Raw genomic sequence first — 13,012 nt, 5'->3', positions numbered from 1 at the left:
TAGCTGAGGCAATCTGGGAGAAGAACATTCTGTGGACCAAGGGACAGCAAGTGTAGAAGCCCGGTGGTAGGAGCACATGTGACACATTGCAGAACAGGAAGGGGTAGTTGTTCTTCAGCTTGTAGCTGGAGTGGAATAAGTGAGCTGGTGGGGAGTGGCAGGAGGTACAATTGGAGAGAAACGAGAAAGCCAGGTAATACAGCACCTCTAAGTTTGTTTTGTTTTTATTTTTGTTTTTTATGCAGCAGAAATCTGGTTGGAAGCCCCTATTTAGAGCAAGAGCAGCACTGGGCTGCAAAAGAGCTATGAACTAAAATTTCACCTGGGAGAGCAGTGGTTCAGAAGGCTGTCTGTGAAGCCAGCCCACATGGGGTCATATCTCTAACCTGCTGCTTTCCAGCTGTGTAGCCTTGGGCAAGGGACTGCTCCCCTTTTGACCTAATTTACCTTTTTGTAAAATGCCGGAATGGCACATCATAGAGCTGTTGTGAAAAATACGTAAAATGCTGAGAACTGGACCTGGCATGATACAGGCACTAAGAATGTTGGTCTCTTTTGAAAGTGGAAGTGGAGGGAAGGAATAGAAGCTGATTTTGGAGGTTCAAAGTTTTGGGCAGATGAGTAATGGGACTGTTCTGACTATAGTTGGAACACGTAGTGAGGATCAAGGGCAGAAGCAAGGAGGCCACTTAGTAGGCTATTGGAATAATCCTGTCAAGAAATTCCACTGGCTTGATGTTTTTTGTGGAGGTGCAAGTGTTTTACAAGTAGAACTCAATGAGGACAGTGGGCCTGAGAGAGAGGAGTCAGGGTGACTCTGGAGTTGAGTGTGGCCTGAGCGACGGGAAGGACGTTGTGGCTGTTCACTGAGGTAGGAAAGGTTGTGAGAAGAACAGGTTTTGGGGTTGGGGGTGTGGACAATCAGGAGTTTGGTGACAGATGTAGGGTGACATCTAGACATACGAATGGAAATGTCACAAAGGCAGTTGCCTATCAGAATCTGGAGTTCATAGGAGAGAAGTTAACATTGGATTTTGTAGTGATAGCGTATGGATAGTATTTTAAGCTCACTGCAAGTGAGCGTAGAAATTAAACGTGAGATTCTGGGACACACACAAAGGAAACCACTTCTAGAGTTTGGCTTTATAAAACTGTTGAAAAAGTCTGGCTTTATAAAAAACTTCTGTTTGTTTTTAACTCTAAATGTTATTTCTTCTAGATTGAATGTGAAAGCTTTCATTAGCAATGTGAAGACAGCTCTTGCTGCAACAAACCCAGTGAGTACATACCAGCACGTATAGGGACAGTACAGCCATCTTTGTGGTTCTGCTCTGACTTGGAAAATTCCCTTTGTTCTGCCAGGCTGTGAGGACTTCTGCTATCACCCTGCTTGGTGTAATGTATCTGTATGTTGGTCCCTCTTTGCGAATGTTCTTTGAAGATGAAAAGCCTGCTCTCCTGTCCCAGATAGATGCAGAATTTGAGAAGGTAAAGATTCCACAAATGACATAATCTATTGGTAGACTTGAGAAAGCTTATATTAAGTTTAAACTTTTAACTCTTTGGAATGAACAGTGTGTATTTGCTTTTATATGTATAGTGTCCCTGGGAAGAGTTTCTACGAAATCGATGAGTTGTTTTTTTTTAAGACTTTATTTATTTATTTCCTGAGAGGGGAAAGAAGGGAGAAAGAGAGGGAGAGAAACATCAATGTGTGATTGCCTCTCACATGCCCACTACGGGGGACCTGCCCCACAACCAGGCGTGTGCCCTGACTGGGAATCAAACCAGAGACCCTTTGGTTCACAGGCCCTCAGTGGTTCTCAATCCACTGAGCCACAGCAGCCAGGGCAGAAATTGGTGACTTTGACTGTCTGAGAGGAAGAGAACAGGGTAGCTGTGGTACAGAATGGGAGACTTTCCCCTTTATATCCTTTGTGCCTTTGGAATTTCAAATATTGTGTTAGCCAAAAAGTCCGTTAATATTTCTTCTGTACGATGGCTCTAGGAGGGTTTAGTTGCCTTTAGTTTCATTCAAAACAATTTTATTAAATTGTATTGTGACAGCTGTCATATCACCGTGGATTTTTAAAGAAACTTACAAAATTGGTGAATTTTTGTGCAGCCCTTTTAATATGGAAGATGGAAGAAAATGCAACATTTTTGGTATATTATGCTTTATTATTTCAAGAAAGGTAAAAATGCAACTGAAACTGAAAGAAAAGATTTTTGCAGTGCATGGGGAAGGTGCTGTGACTGATCTAACATGTCCAAAGTGGTTTATGAAGTTTCTTGGGACTATTCACATTTTGGCCAAATAATTCTTTGCTGTGGCGCTGTCTTATGCACTGGAAGATGTTTAGCAGCAGCCCTGGCCTCTACTCACTAGAAACCAATAGTGAGAAAGCCAGCATACTCAAAATATCCAAATCAATAAAGTTATTGATGAAAATGAAAAATGTGTCTTGTTTTGAGACTTCTGCCAAGATGGAGGCATAGGTGGAAACACTGTGCCTTCTCCCACAACCAAGTTAGAATACAACAAAGGTTTGGAGAAACAACGACACAACCAAAGGACAGAAAATTGAATTATACGGAAGTCCGACTACATCTAACCATTCAACGGGGACGTAAGAGGGGCGGAGCCAGCAGCCAACAGGGTCGGGCAGGACAGGTCCCCCGACCCAGGTGCACAGGCAGCCCGGAACCAGTTGGGGTGCAGGGCAGACTGACCTCAGTCGCACATTCGCGCACAGTGAGACGGACCACGCAGGCCCCAGGGGGGGAGGGCTGACGGCGGTGGCACACTCATGTGCAGTGGGACGAAACGCGTGGGCCCGGTGACGGCAGCAGCTGCGGCACTGGTGAGGGCCGGGCAGCAGACGGCAGACGGGACACTATAGTCCCTCTTTGACCCCGCCCCCACATACAACGTCACAACCCAGCGACTGAGTTGCCCTGCACTAGTGAACACCTTAGGGCTCCGATCCTGCTACGGAACAGGCAGGAACAGCCCAAAAGATGGCACAAGAAGAACTCAAAGTCCCCGAGCCAATAACTCTCATCGACTGAGAAATTGCCAGCCTCTCAGAAGCACAATTCAAGACACTGTTTATCAGGATGCTAACAGAACTGGTGGATTATAGCCACAAATTACAGGAACATATGAAGGCTAAACTAATTGAAATGAAGGGAGATGTCCAGGAAACCAATAGCGATGGAAAGGAAACTGGGACTCAAATCAATGGAATGGACCAGAAGGAAGAACAAAACATCCAACCAGAAAGGAATGAAGAAATGAGAATTCAAAAAGAGGAGAGGCTTAGGAACCTCCAGGACATCTTTAAACGTTCCAACATCTGGATTATAGGGGTACCAGAAGGGGGAAAGAAACAGCCACGAGTGGAAGACCTATTTGAACAAATAATAAAGGAGAACTTCCCCAGTCTGGCAAAGGAAATAGACTTCCAGGAAGCTCAGAGAGTCCCAAAGAAGTTGGACCCAAGAAGGAACACACCAAGGCACATCATAATTACATTAGCCAAGATGAAAATGAAGGAGAGACTCCTACAAGCAGCAAGAGATAAGGGGACAGTCACCTACAAAGGAGTACCCATCAGACTGTCGGTGGATTTCTCAAAAGAGACCTTCCAGGCAAGAAGGGGCTGGAAAGAAGTATTCCGAGTCATGAAATCCAAAGACCTACAGCCAAGATTGCTTTATCCAGCAAAACTTTCATTTAGAGTGGAAGGACAGATAAAGTACTTCTCATATAAGGTCAAATTCAAGGAGTTCATCATCACCAAGCCCTTATTCTATGAAATGCTAAAGGGACTTATATAAGAAAAAGAAGATGGAAAATATGAACAGTGAAAGGACAGCAAACACACAGTTATTAACCACACCTAAAACAAAAGCAAACCAAGAGGACAGCTAGATCAGGAGTGGAACCACAGAAATGAAGAACACATGGAGGGTTAGAAATAGGGGAGTGGGAGGAGGAGAAGGGGGGTGAAGGTACAGAAAATAGCATAGACAGTAGGTAGAAAGTAGATAGGGGGGAGGGTGAGAATAGTGGGGGAAATATAGAATCTAAAGAGCTTGAGACACGTGGTTATAAACTAAGGGGGGAGAATGGTGGGGGAGGGAGTGTGCGGGTGGAGGGGAATGAAGGGGGGGAATAGAACAACTGTAATGGTATAATCAATAAAATATATTTTTTTAAAATGTGTCTTGTTTTACTGAAAAAACGAAGTTTTGTTGGTTAACTTAGTATTTTGAATGTATGACCTATTCAAAAAGTTCATTAAATATAACATTAAAATTTTTTTAAGTAAAAATATTGTTTCTCCTTGAATAAACTTTCCAGTGGAAATTGCTGTGGTTTGACAGACTTCCTGTATGTTGTCTTGGGCACACAAGTCAGAAGACAGTTTCATGATTAAGAAGCCAGATTTTATACATTTTATAAAAATATCCTTTGCCATGTCATAATTGGAACCTAAATAGGAATTAAGACATGTGCTATGTATTATGAAGGATTATGAAGTTTTGACACAGGCACCATTCTTTAGCTTGTCTGCTCTCACATCCTTCGTCAAGTTCGTTAGCCTCACTCATTTGCTTGTTTGGCTATAGATGCAAGGACAGAACCCACCTGCTCCAACCAGAGGGATTTCCAAACATAGCACAAGTGGTACGGAGGAAGGAGAAGATGGAGATGAACCAGATGATGGGGGCAATGATGTTGTGGATCTTTTGCCAAGGACAGAAATAAGGTAGGCTTGTTGGAAATGGTTTATTTGATTAATTTTACAGAATTTTTAATCTGGTGCTCTCTCTTTCTCAGTCAGGAGTACTTTGGTATCGTTAATCTTTAGGAGTCAGAAATAAGGTGTCTTTCATTTTTTCAGTGACAAAATCACCTCAGAGTTGATATCTAAGATTGGTGACAAAAATTGGAAGATCAGGAAAGAAGGCCTAGATGAAGTGGCGAGTATTATCAATGAAGCAAAATTTATCCAAGCAAACATAGGTGAACTTCCAACTGCCTTAAAGGGTCGACTCAATGATTCAAATAAAATCTTGGTACGTAGAGTTGATGCCCGTCCTTTTTCTTCTCCCTTCCCCCTTTTAAGAGGTTCCTTTTTTTGTTTTAAGGTTTTCTTTCTTTCTTTATTTTTAGAGAGTGGGGAAGAGAGGGAGGAAGAGGGAGAGAAACATCGATGTGGGAGAGGAACAAAAATCAGTTGCCTCTCGCACGCCCCCAACCAGGGAGCCGGCCTGCAACCCAGGCCTGTACCCTGACTAGGACTTGAACGGGGTACCTTTCAGTTTAAGGGACAGTGCCAGCCTACTGAGCCACACCAGTCAGGACCAGGAGGTTCCCTTTCAATGCAACTGTCACCAGCAGAAATATTACTGGTTGTTTTATTTGCTTTGAACTAGAAATAGCTTTCTTTAATTTCTTAGATATGCCACAAGATACGCTGGTAGATGGCAAGTTTATTAGTCAAATTTTTATGCAGCTCAGATTTGATTTTTATAGGACCCTAATGTTCAGTATCTTTATATAAAACTGCTTGTAATGTACAGAATTATGCTTAATTTCTAATTTTTAAATTTGGATTTTATGCCAGGATTTTCTTAAACTATGCTTTACCTTACTTTAAAATTATAAAGCAGTATAACCTATAGTCTAAAATTCTAATACTCTGATTCATTGAACTAATGATGAAAGCAGAGGCCACTGCCTAAAAATTACTTAGGCTAATTAGAGTAGCGTCCTAAAAAGCTGATTTTCCATCTCTTAAGTACGCCAGATTTCGCACGGCAATGACTGTGTAGAGCAGACTTGTGAAACTTTGTGCACAGCTTGTTCGTGATTTGAACGTGAAGTGTTGGCTCTTTCCACTCAGGTGCAGCAGACACTGACTATCCTCCAGCAACTGGCAGTAGCCATGGGCCCGAACATCAAGCAACACGTGAAGAACTTAGGCATCCCTGTCATCACAGTCCTTGGAGACAGCAAGGTAACCTGCTTCTTCACTACCCTCCAGTTTGGAATAAGCCAGCCACACACTGGAGCTAAGAATAATTCTGTTTACTTACATGTAAGGAAACATGTGAACAGTTTGTAAACCTTGAAGAGAATATTAAGAAGAAAATAGTAACCATTTTTACTTCCCAGGCAGTATTAACATGGCCAGCTACATCTCTTACTAGCTTATGACTTTTAGATAAGTTATTTATCTTTTGATGTTCATTATCTTTGTAATTTCATCATTACAGAATTAAATGAGTCTCTACATAAGGTACCTGTACTTGTTTTATGTAGTATGCACTAAAAAACAGTTCCTATTACGATTATGATATCATTGTTAAAAGTGTTGCTATGAAGAATGAATAAAAATAGGAATTTTGAGATCGTGTACTTTCTTCCCTGAACTACCAGAGGAGGGTCCTCTAGCACTTGAGTAAGATAACTAGTCTTGTTCAGTGTTTTAAGCCTCTTATGTTTAGCCCTAGATTGAGTATTTGAATGACTATTTTTGTGTAATGCATTTAATGTAAGGAATTAGGCTATTTTAATGTTTTTCATGTCAGTAAGTCCCCATTCTATGAATACAAGTTAATATAAAAACATAAATGTTACAGTTGTTAGTAATTTCAGTATAACCATTATGCGTTCTCTAATGTGTAGAATTACTACATGGACATGAGAGCCCCCAAAGGTTCAGGAAACAAAACCTCAGAGTTTATTCCCCTTACATATTTTATGCCCAGGTCACTGTTCTGACTACTGACAATTTAGACTTTTATGTTTCTACTGTGATTTAGAGGGGTGTTTTTTTTATCCTCACTCGAGGATATGTTTATTGACTTTAGAGAGAGAAACATCGTTGTGAGAAACATCCGTCAGCTGCCCCTCATACACACCCTGACTGGCGATCAAACTGAGCCCACAACCCTTTTGGTGTATAGGACAGCGCTCCAAGCAACTGAGCCACCCAGCCAGGGCTAATTTGGAGTTTTAGTACAACCATAGAACTAGATTCTGTTTCAAAGAGGATGGTTCCAAGTATATTCGTGTGGACCTTAAAGAGAGCTCCATGTTCACTCCCTACCTACAGACCACAGTTAATGTTGTCTTTACTGGTTCTCTCCTCCAATCAGAACAATGTTCGAGCTGCTGCCCTAGCGACTGTGAACGCCTGGGCCGAACAGACTGGCATGAAGGAATGGCTGGAGGGAGAAGATCTTTCTGAAGAGCTCAAAAAGGAAAATCCTTTCCTGCGGCAAGAGGTTAGTACCACAAAGATCATGTGCCTTACTAATGTCTTTTACCTTCTTAGAGAGGTCCGGACCTACCTAATAAATATACATATATGGACAGAATGTGTTTCATCGTAAAACAGTTAATAAAATGAAACCAAATTTCTGGAGCTTTTGTATTCTCGTGCTTTTGTTAAAACAATAAAATTTTTGCAAGGACTAGCCTTTTTGTGAAATATTCTCTTTTCTGGAACTCTTAAATAGTAAAATTAAGAGGTTTTAATCAGAACATAAAAATAGAGTTAACATTCACTTCTAGCCAAGATGGAGGCGTAGGTGCAAATACTGTACCTCCTTGCACAACCAAATTTAAGGACAACAACGATTTATAAACAAACACAACCAGAACAGACAGAAACTTGAACTGTACCAAAGTCTGACAACAATAAACCATTCATCCAGACCGGTAAAGGGGCAGAGTCGGCAGCCAGCGGAGAGGGGTCCTGGCAGGAAGAGGTGATGGTTGGCAGACCCAGGTGCAGGAGGAAATGAGGCATGCAAGGCGGCTGGCTGACCAAGGACACACACATTCTCGCACAGATAAACCAGGCAAAAAAAAGGACGGTGAGACAGACTGCGCAGCCTAGAGCCCCAGCTACAAGAAATAAAGCCTAAGAGCACTAATTGGAAAAGCTCGGCAGTTGAGGTGCTGGGAGAGGCTCCCAGCTTCACATGAGAGTTAGTTGGAGAGACCTACAGGGTCCTTGAATGTACACAAGCCCACCCACCTGGGAACCAGCACCAGAAGGTCCCAGTTTGCTTGCGGGAAGTGGCAGAGGGGACTGAAATCCGAGAGAGGGTAGAACAAACTCCACTGCTCCCTCTCTGACCCCACCCCCACATGGAGTGTCACAACCCAGAGACTGGGTTGGCCCACCCTGGTGAACACCTAAGGCTCAGCCACTCATATGTAGCAGGCACGACCTGATCAAAACATTATGGCTCAAACAGAAGAACAAATCAAAGCCCCAGAGCCAATACATCTAAGCAACCAAGAGATAGCCAACCTATCAGATGCACAGTTCAAAATACTGGTTATCAGGATGCTCACAGAACTGGTTGACTTTAGTCACAAACAAATTAGATGAAAAAATGAAGGCTACTCTAATTGAAATGAAGCAAAATGCACAAAGAACCAATAGTGATGGAAAGAAAACTGGGACTAAAACCAATTGAGTGGACCAGAAGGAAGAAAGAAATGACCAAACAAAAGAATGAAGAAACAAGAATTCAAAAAAATGAAGAGAGGCCCTAGATGGTGTAGCTCAGTGGATTGAACACGGGCCTACGAACCAGATGATGGCAGTTCGATTCCCAGTCAAGGCACATGCCTGGGTTGCAGGCCAGTTCCCAGCAGGGGACTCATGAGAGGCAACCATACATTGATATTTCTCTCCCTTTCTTCTTCTCTTCCCTTCTAAAGATAAATAAATTTTTTAAAAATCTAAAAAAAAATGAGAGGCTTAGGAACCTCCAAGACATCTTTAAATGTTCTAACATCTGAATTATAGGGGTACCAGAAGGAGAAGAGGAAGAGCAACAAGTGGAAGATTTATTTGAATAAATAATAAATGAGAAATTCCCCAGTCTGGCAAAGGAAATAGACTTCCAGGAAGCTTAGAGAGTCCCAAAGAAGGTGGATGCAAGGAGGAACACACCAAGGCACATCAAAATTACATTACCCAAGATTAAAATGAAGGAGAGTATTCTAGAAGCAGCAAGAGATAAGGGGACAGTCACCTCCAAAGGAGTTCCCATCAGACTGTCAGCTCATTTCTCAAAAGAGACTTTACAGGCAAGAAAGGGCTGGAAAGAAGTATTCCAAGTCATGAAATGCAGGGATCTACATCCAAGATTGCTGTATCCAGTGAAGCTTTCATTTAGAATGGAAGGACAGATAAAGTGCTTCTCAGACAAGGTCAAATTCAAGGAGTTCATCATCACTAAGCCCTTATAATATGAAATGTTAAAGGGTCTTATCTAAGAAAAAGAAGTTAATAAATATTAACAGTGAAAGGACAGCAGACTCACAGTTATTAAGAATCACACCTAAAACAAAAGCAAACTAAGCAAACAACTAGAATAGGAACGGAGCTACAGAAATGGAGATCACAAGGAGGGTTAGCAACAGGGGAGTGGGGGAGAAGGTACAGAGAATAAGTAGCATAGACGGTGGAAAGAAATAGGGGGAGGGCAAGAATAGTGTGAGAAATGTAGAAGCTAAAAAATTTATGACACATGGACATGAACTAAGGGGGAATGTGGGTGGGAGGGTGTGTGCAGGGTGGAGGGGAATGAAGGGGGGAAATGGGACAACTCTAATGGCATAATCAACAAAATAAAATAATAAAAAATTTTATTAAAAATGGAGTTAACATTAAAAAAATTATAATGTAATTCATCATACCAACAGGCTAAATACTAACAAAAATCATAAAATCATATCAATTGATACAGAAAAGGAATTTGAGAAAATGCAACACCTATTCATGATTAAAAAACAACAACTCTCATCAAGTTAGTAATAGAAGAGGAGAATCACCTCAGCTTGATAGAGGGCATTTCCACAAACCTCCCTGTACAACACTGTATGTACCGCTGAGAGCCTGGGTGCTCTCCCCTCAGGCCGGGAACAAGACGGGAATGTCCACTCTCATCACTGCTGTTTATTTAGCCTACTACTGGAAGATCCAGTCACCACAACAAAGCAAGAATGGCAAATAAAAATCATACAGATTGTATAAAGAATAAATAAAACTATAATTGCAGGTGACAACTGTCTACATAGAAAGTCCAAAGGAATCTACACACAAACTCCCAGAAACTAATAATTACATTCAATAAGATTGCAGTGTACAAAATCAACAGGCAAAAATCAGTCACAATTCTTTACAATACAATGAGCATGTGAAGACTGAAATTAAAAAGATAATACCATTTACAATCTCTCCAAAGAAAGTGAAATCTTTTAAATATGCAAATTTAATAAATACAGAGTATGTATACTGAACATTATAGAATGCTGATGAAAGAATTCAACGATAGCCTTTCAACATTTGATTCTGGAGCAATTGGCATTCATAGACCAAACAATAAACCTCAACCTTAACCTCATATCTTACACGAAAATTAACTCAAAATGGATCATGAACTTAAATGTTGAATTCAAAACTATAGAACTTTTAAAGATAATATAGGAGAAAACCTTCAGGACATAGAAATTCTTCAAGCAAAGAATTTTTAGAATTGATACCAAAATCACAATCCATCAGAGAAAAATTGGTTAATTGGACCTCGTCAAAATTAAGAACTTTTCCCTATAAAAGTCTATGTGAAGAAGATGAAAACACAAGGCTACAGAGTGAGAGAAAATATTTGCAAACTATATCTGATAAAGGACTATAGTCTGAATGAGTAAAGAACTCTAAAAACTCAACAGTAGAAAAAAAGGCTGATTAGAAAATGGGCAAAAGACCTGAACAGACATTTCACTGAGGAGGATGCAGATGGCAAATAAGCCATGAATGATGTTCAACACTATTAACTATCAGGGAAACGCAAATTAAAACTACAATAAGATATTACTACTCGCCTATTAAAATTACTAAAATAAAGTCCACACCAAATGCTGGCAAGGATGTAGAGAAGGGTGAACACTGCTGGTGGGAATGTAAAAGGTCCAACCACTCTGGAAAACAGTTTGGCAGTTGCTTAAAAAACTAACATGTAGTTACTCTGTGACCCAAAAATTGTGATCTTGTGATCTCGTTATCTTGGGCATTGATTCCAGGAGAAGTTTATGTTTACACAAAAACTTATACACAAATGTTTATAGAGCTTTATTCATGATAGCCAAAAAGCTTATAATATGCCCTGACTGGTGTGGCTCAGTGGATTGAGCACCAGCCTGCGAGCCAAAAGGTCACCCATTGGATTCCCAGGCACAGCACATGCCTGGGTTGAGGGCCAGGTCCCCAAGTGAGGGCATGTGAGAGGCCAATCGATGTATCTCTCACATACTGATGTTTCCCTCCTTCTCTTTCTCCCTTCCTTCTCCTCTCTCTAAAAGTAAATAGATAAAATCTTTAAAAGAAAAAAAAGCTTATAATAGCCAGCTATCCTTCACCAATGAATGGTTAAACTGTTCTATGTTGGTAAGTGTAATACTATTTAGCAATAAAAGGAACAAATTATTGATACAACAATTTAAATAAATCTCAAAGGAATTATACTGAATAATAGAAACCAAGTCCAAGAAGTAATATAATGTATGATTCCATTTATGTGAAACATTTGAAATGACGAAATTAATGGTTACCAGGGACTGTGGGTAGGGGAGGGAGAGGGAGGGAAAGGGTGTGGTTGTAAAAGGGGCATAAGAGATGCTTTCGATGGAGCTCTTTGACCTGTTGACCGTATTGGCGGGTGGACTAACATACATGTGAAACTATAAACCAGGGGTGTCAAACTCATTTCACTGGTGGCCAGATCAGTCTCTGTTGTGGCCGACCAGCAGCCATCCCTTGACACAGTGGGGACGGATGAGATGCATCTGCACAGCAGAGGCAGCTGTTCCTGTATTTCCTGCCTCTCCTTGCATGTTTGTTTTTGCAATTCATAGGTGGTGGGATTTTGCATTTCAGGGTCAATGATCTGCATAATTCCAATGAAGTTGTACAAAATAATCTCTTGGCCAGAGAACAAAGTTCCCCCTAATGAGGTGGGCTCTGAATATCTAAAAGTTGACAGAGTAACAGCCCCTCCTCTACCTTGGACAGGAATATATATCAAGTAGAATTAGATAAAAAAAAAAGCAGGACAAATAAAGCTCTGTATATACAGCTAACTCTAATTGTCTGATTAATGACTCCTGGTCAAAATAACCTTTGTTTAACATGACTTAATCTATGGAATTTTCTGTATTTTTTCTAGTTACCTCTGCATTAATCTTTTCTGCTTAATTGATCATGCCATGCCCTGCTCCTTTAATGTTATGTAACAATCTCTATAAAAATAAAACGTAAATCAAACTCTGAGAGTTCAGTCAGACCCACAGAGGATGGCTGTTCTCCAGCATCCAACCAGGTGTCTGACTCTTCATTTGTCGCCTGCGCTGTCCATCCTTCCGTGACCCTGAGATCTGCTGAGGCTAGACCCCGGCAAGCCTCAAGGTTGCCTTCAAAGGGCCGAATATAATTTTAGGACTGCATGAATGCAACTACTCCACAGTTAAGTGAGAGCTCAGCATTGCTGCTGGGTAGAAACAAGGTGCTGGACCTGGATAAAGTGAGGAGGGCCGGATTCGGCCTGGGGGTCCTGTGTTTGCCACCTGTGGTACAGGCTATACACACATCCACAGATGAGAACAACTGAAACTGGGGCAGTCTGGATAAGATCAGTGGCTTTTGTCACTGTCAAGATTCTGGTTGTGGTACTCTACTATAGTTTTATAAAGGGCTACCTAACAGGAACTGAGTGTAGGGAGCATGGGATCTCTCTGTGTTACTTCTTGAAATTGTATGTGAATCTGTAATCATCTCAATAAAACTTTGAATTAGAAGTATAGATACGAATTATTTTAGAGGCTGTGAGAAAAACTTGATATAAGGATAAAACCAGAAGCCCTGGTAGAACTTGTCATCTTATGATCAAATAAATGTTTTGTGTCTTCTTTAGC

At 41.0% G+C, this 13,012-nt stretch overlaps 1 protein-coding gene across 4 annotated transcripts in view; it reads left to right on the top strand.

Moving 5' to 3' along the window:
• Positions 1-13,012, top strand: part of CKAP5 (cytoskeleton associated protein 5) — a 94,091-nt gene that overhangs the window by 56,790 nt on the left and 24,289 nt on the right. For all 4 annotated transcript variants that reach the window (XM_037028017.1, XM_037028016.1, XM_037028014.1 and 1 more), the window contains exons 19-24: positions 1,220-1,277; positions 1,363-1,488; positions 4,639-4,778; positions 4,914-5,088; positions 5,919-6,032; positions 7,177-7,305. In XM_037028017.1, the coding sequence (XP_036883912.1) occupies positions 1,220-1,277; positions 1,363-1,488; positions 4,639-4,778; positions 4,914-5,088; positions 5,919-6,032; positions 7,177-7,305 (742 nt within the window). The remainder of the gene's footprint in view (positions 1-1,219; positions 1,278-1,362; positions 1,489-4,638; positions 4,779-4,913; positions 5,089-5,918; positions 6,033-7,176; positions 7,306-13,012) is intronic.

This window comes from Sturnira hondurensis, unplaced genomic scaffold (genome assembly GCF_014824575.4).
Source record: "Sturnira hondurensis isolate 20B ecotype Veracruz unplaced genomic scaffold, ASM1482457v3 Scaffold0019433, whole genome shotgun sequence".
Taxonomy (NCBI): Eukaryota; Metazoa; Chordata; class Mammalia; order Chiroptera; family Phyllostomidae; genus Sturnira; species Sturnira hondurensis.
Note: the sequence above shows the minus strand (reverse complement) of the source record. Positions and strands in the feature narration are given on the sequence as shown.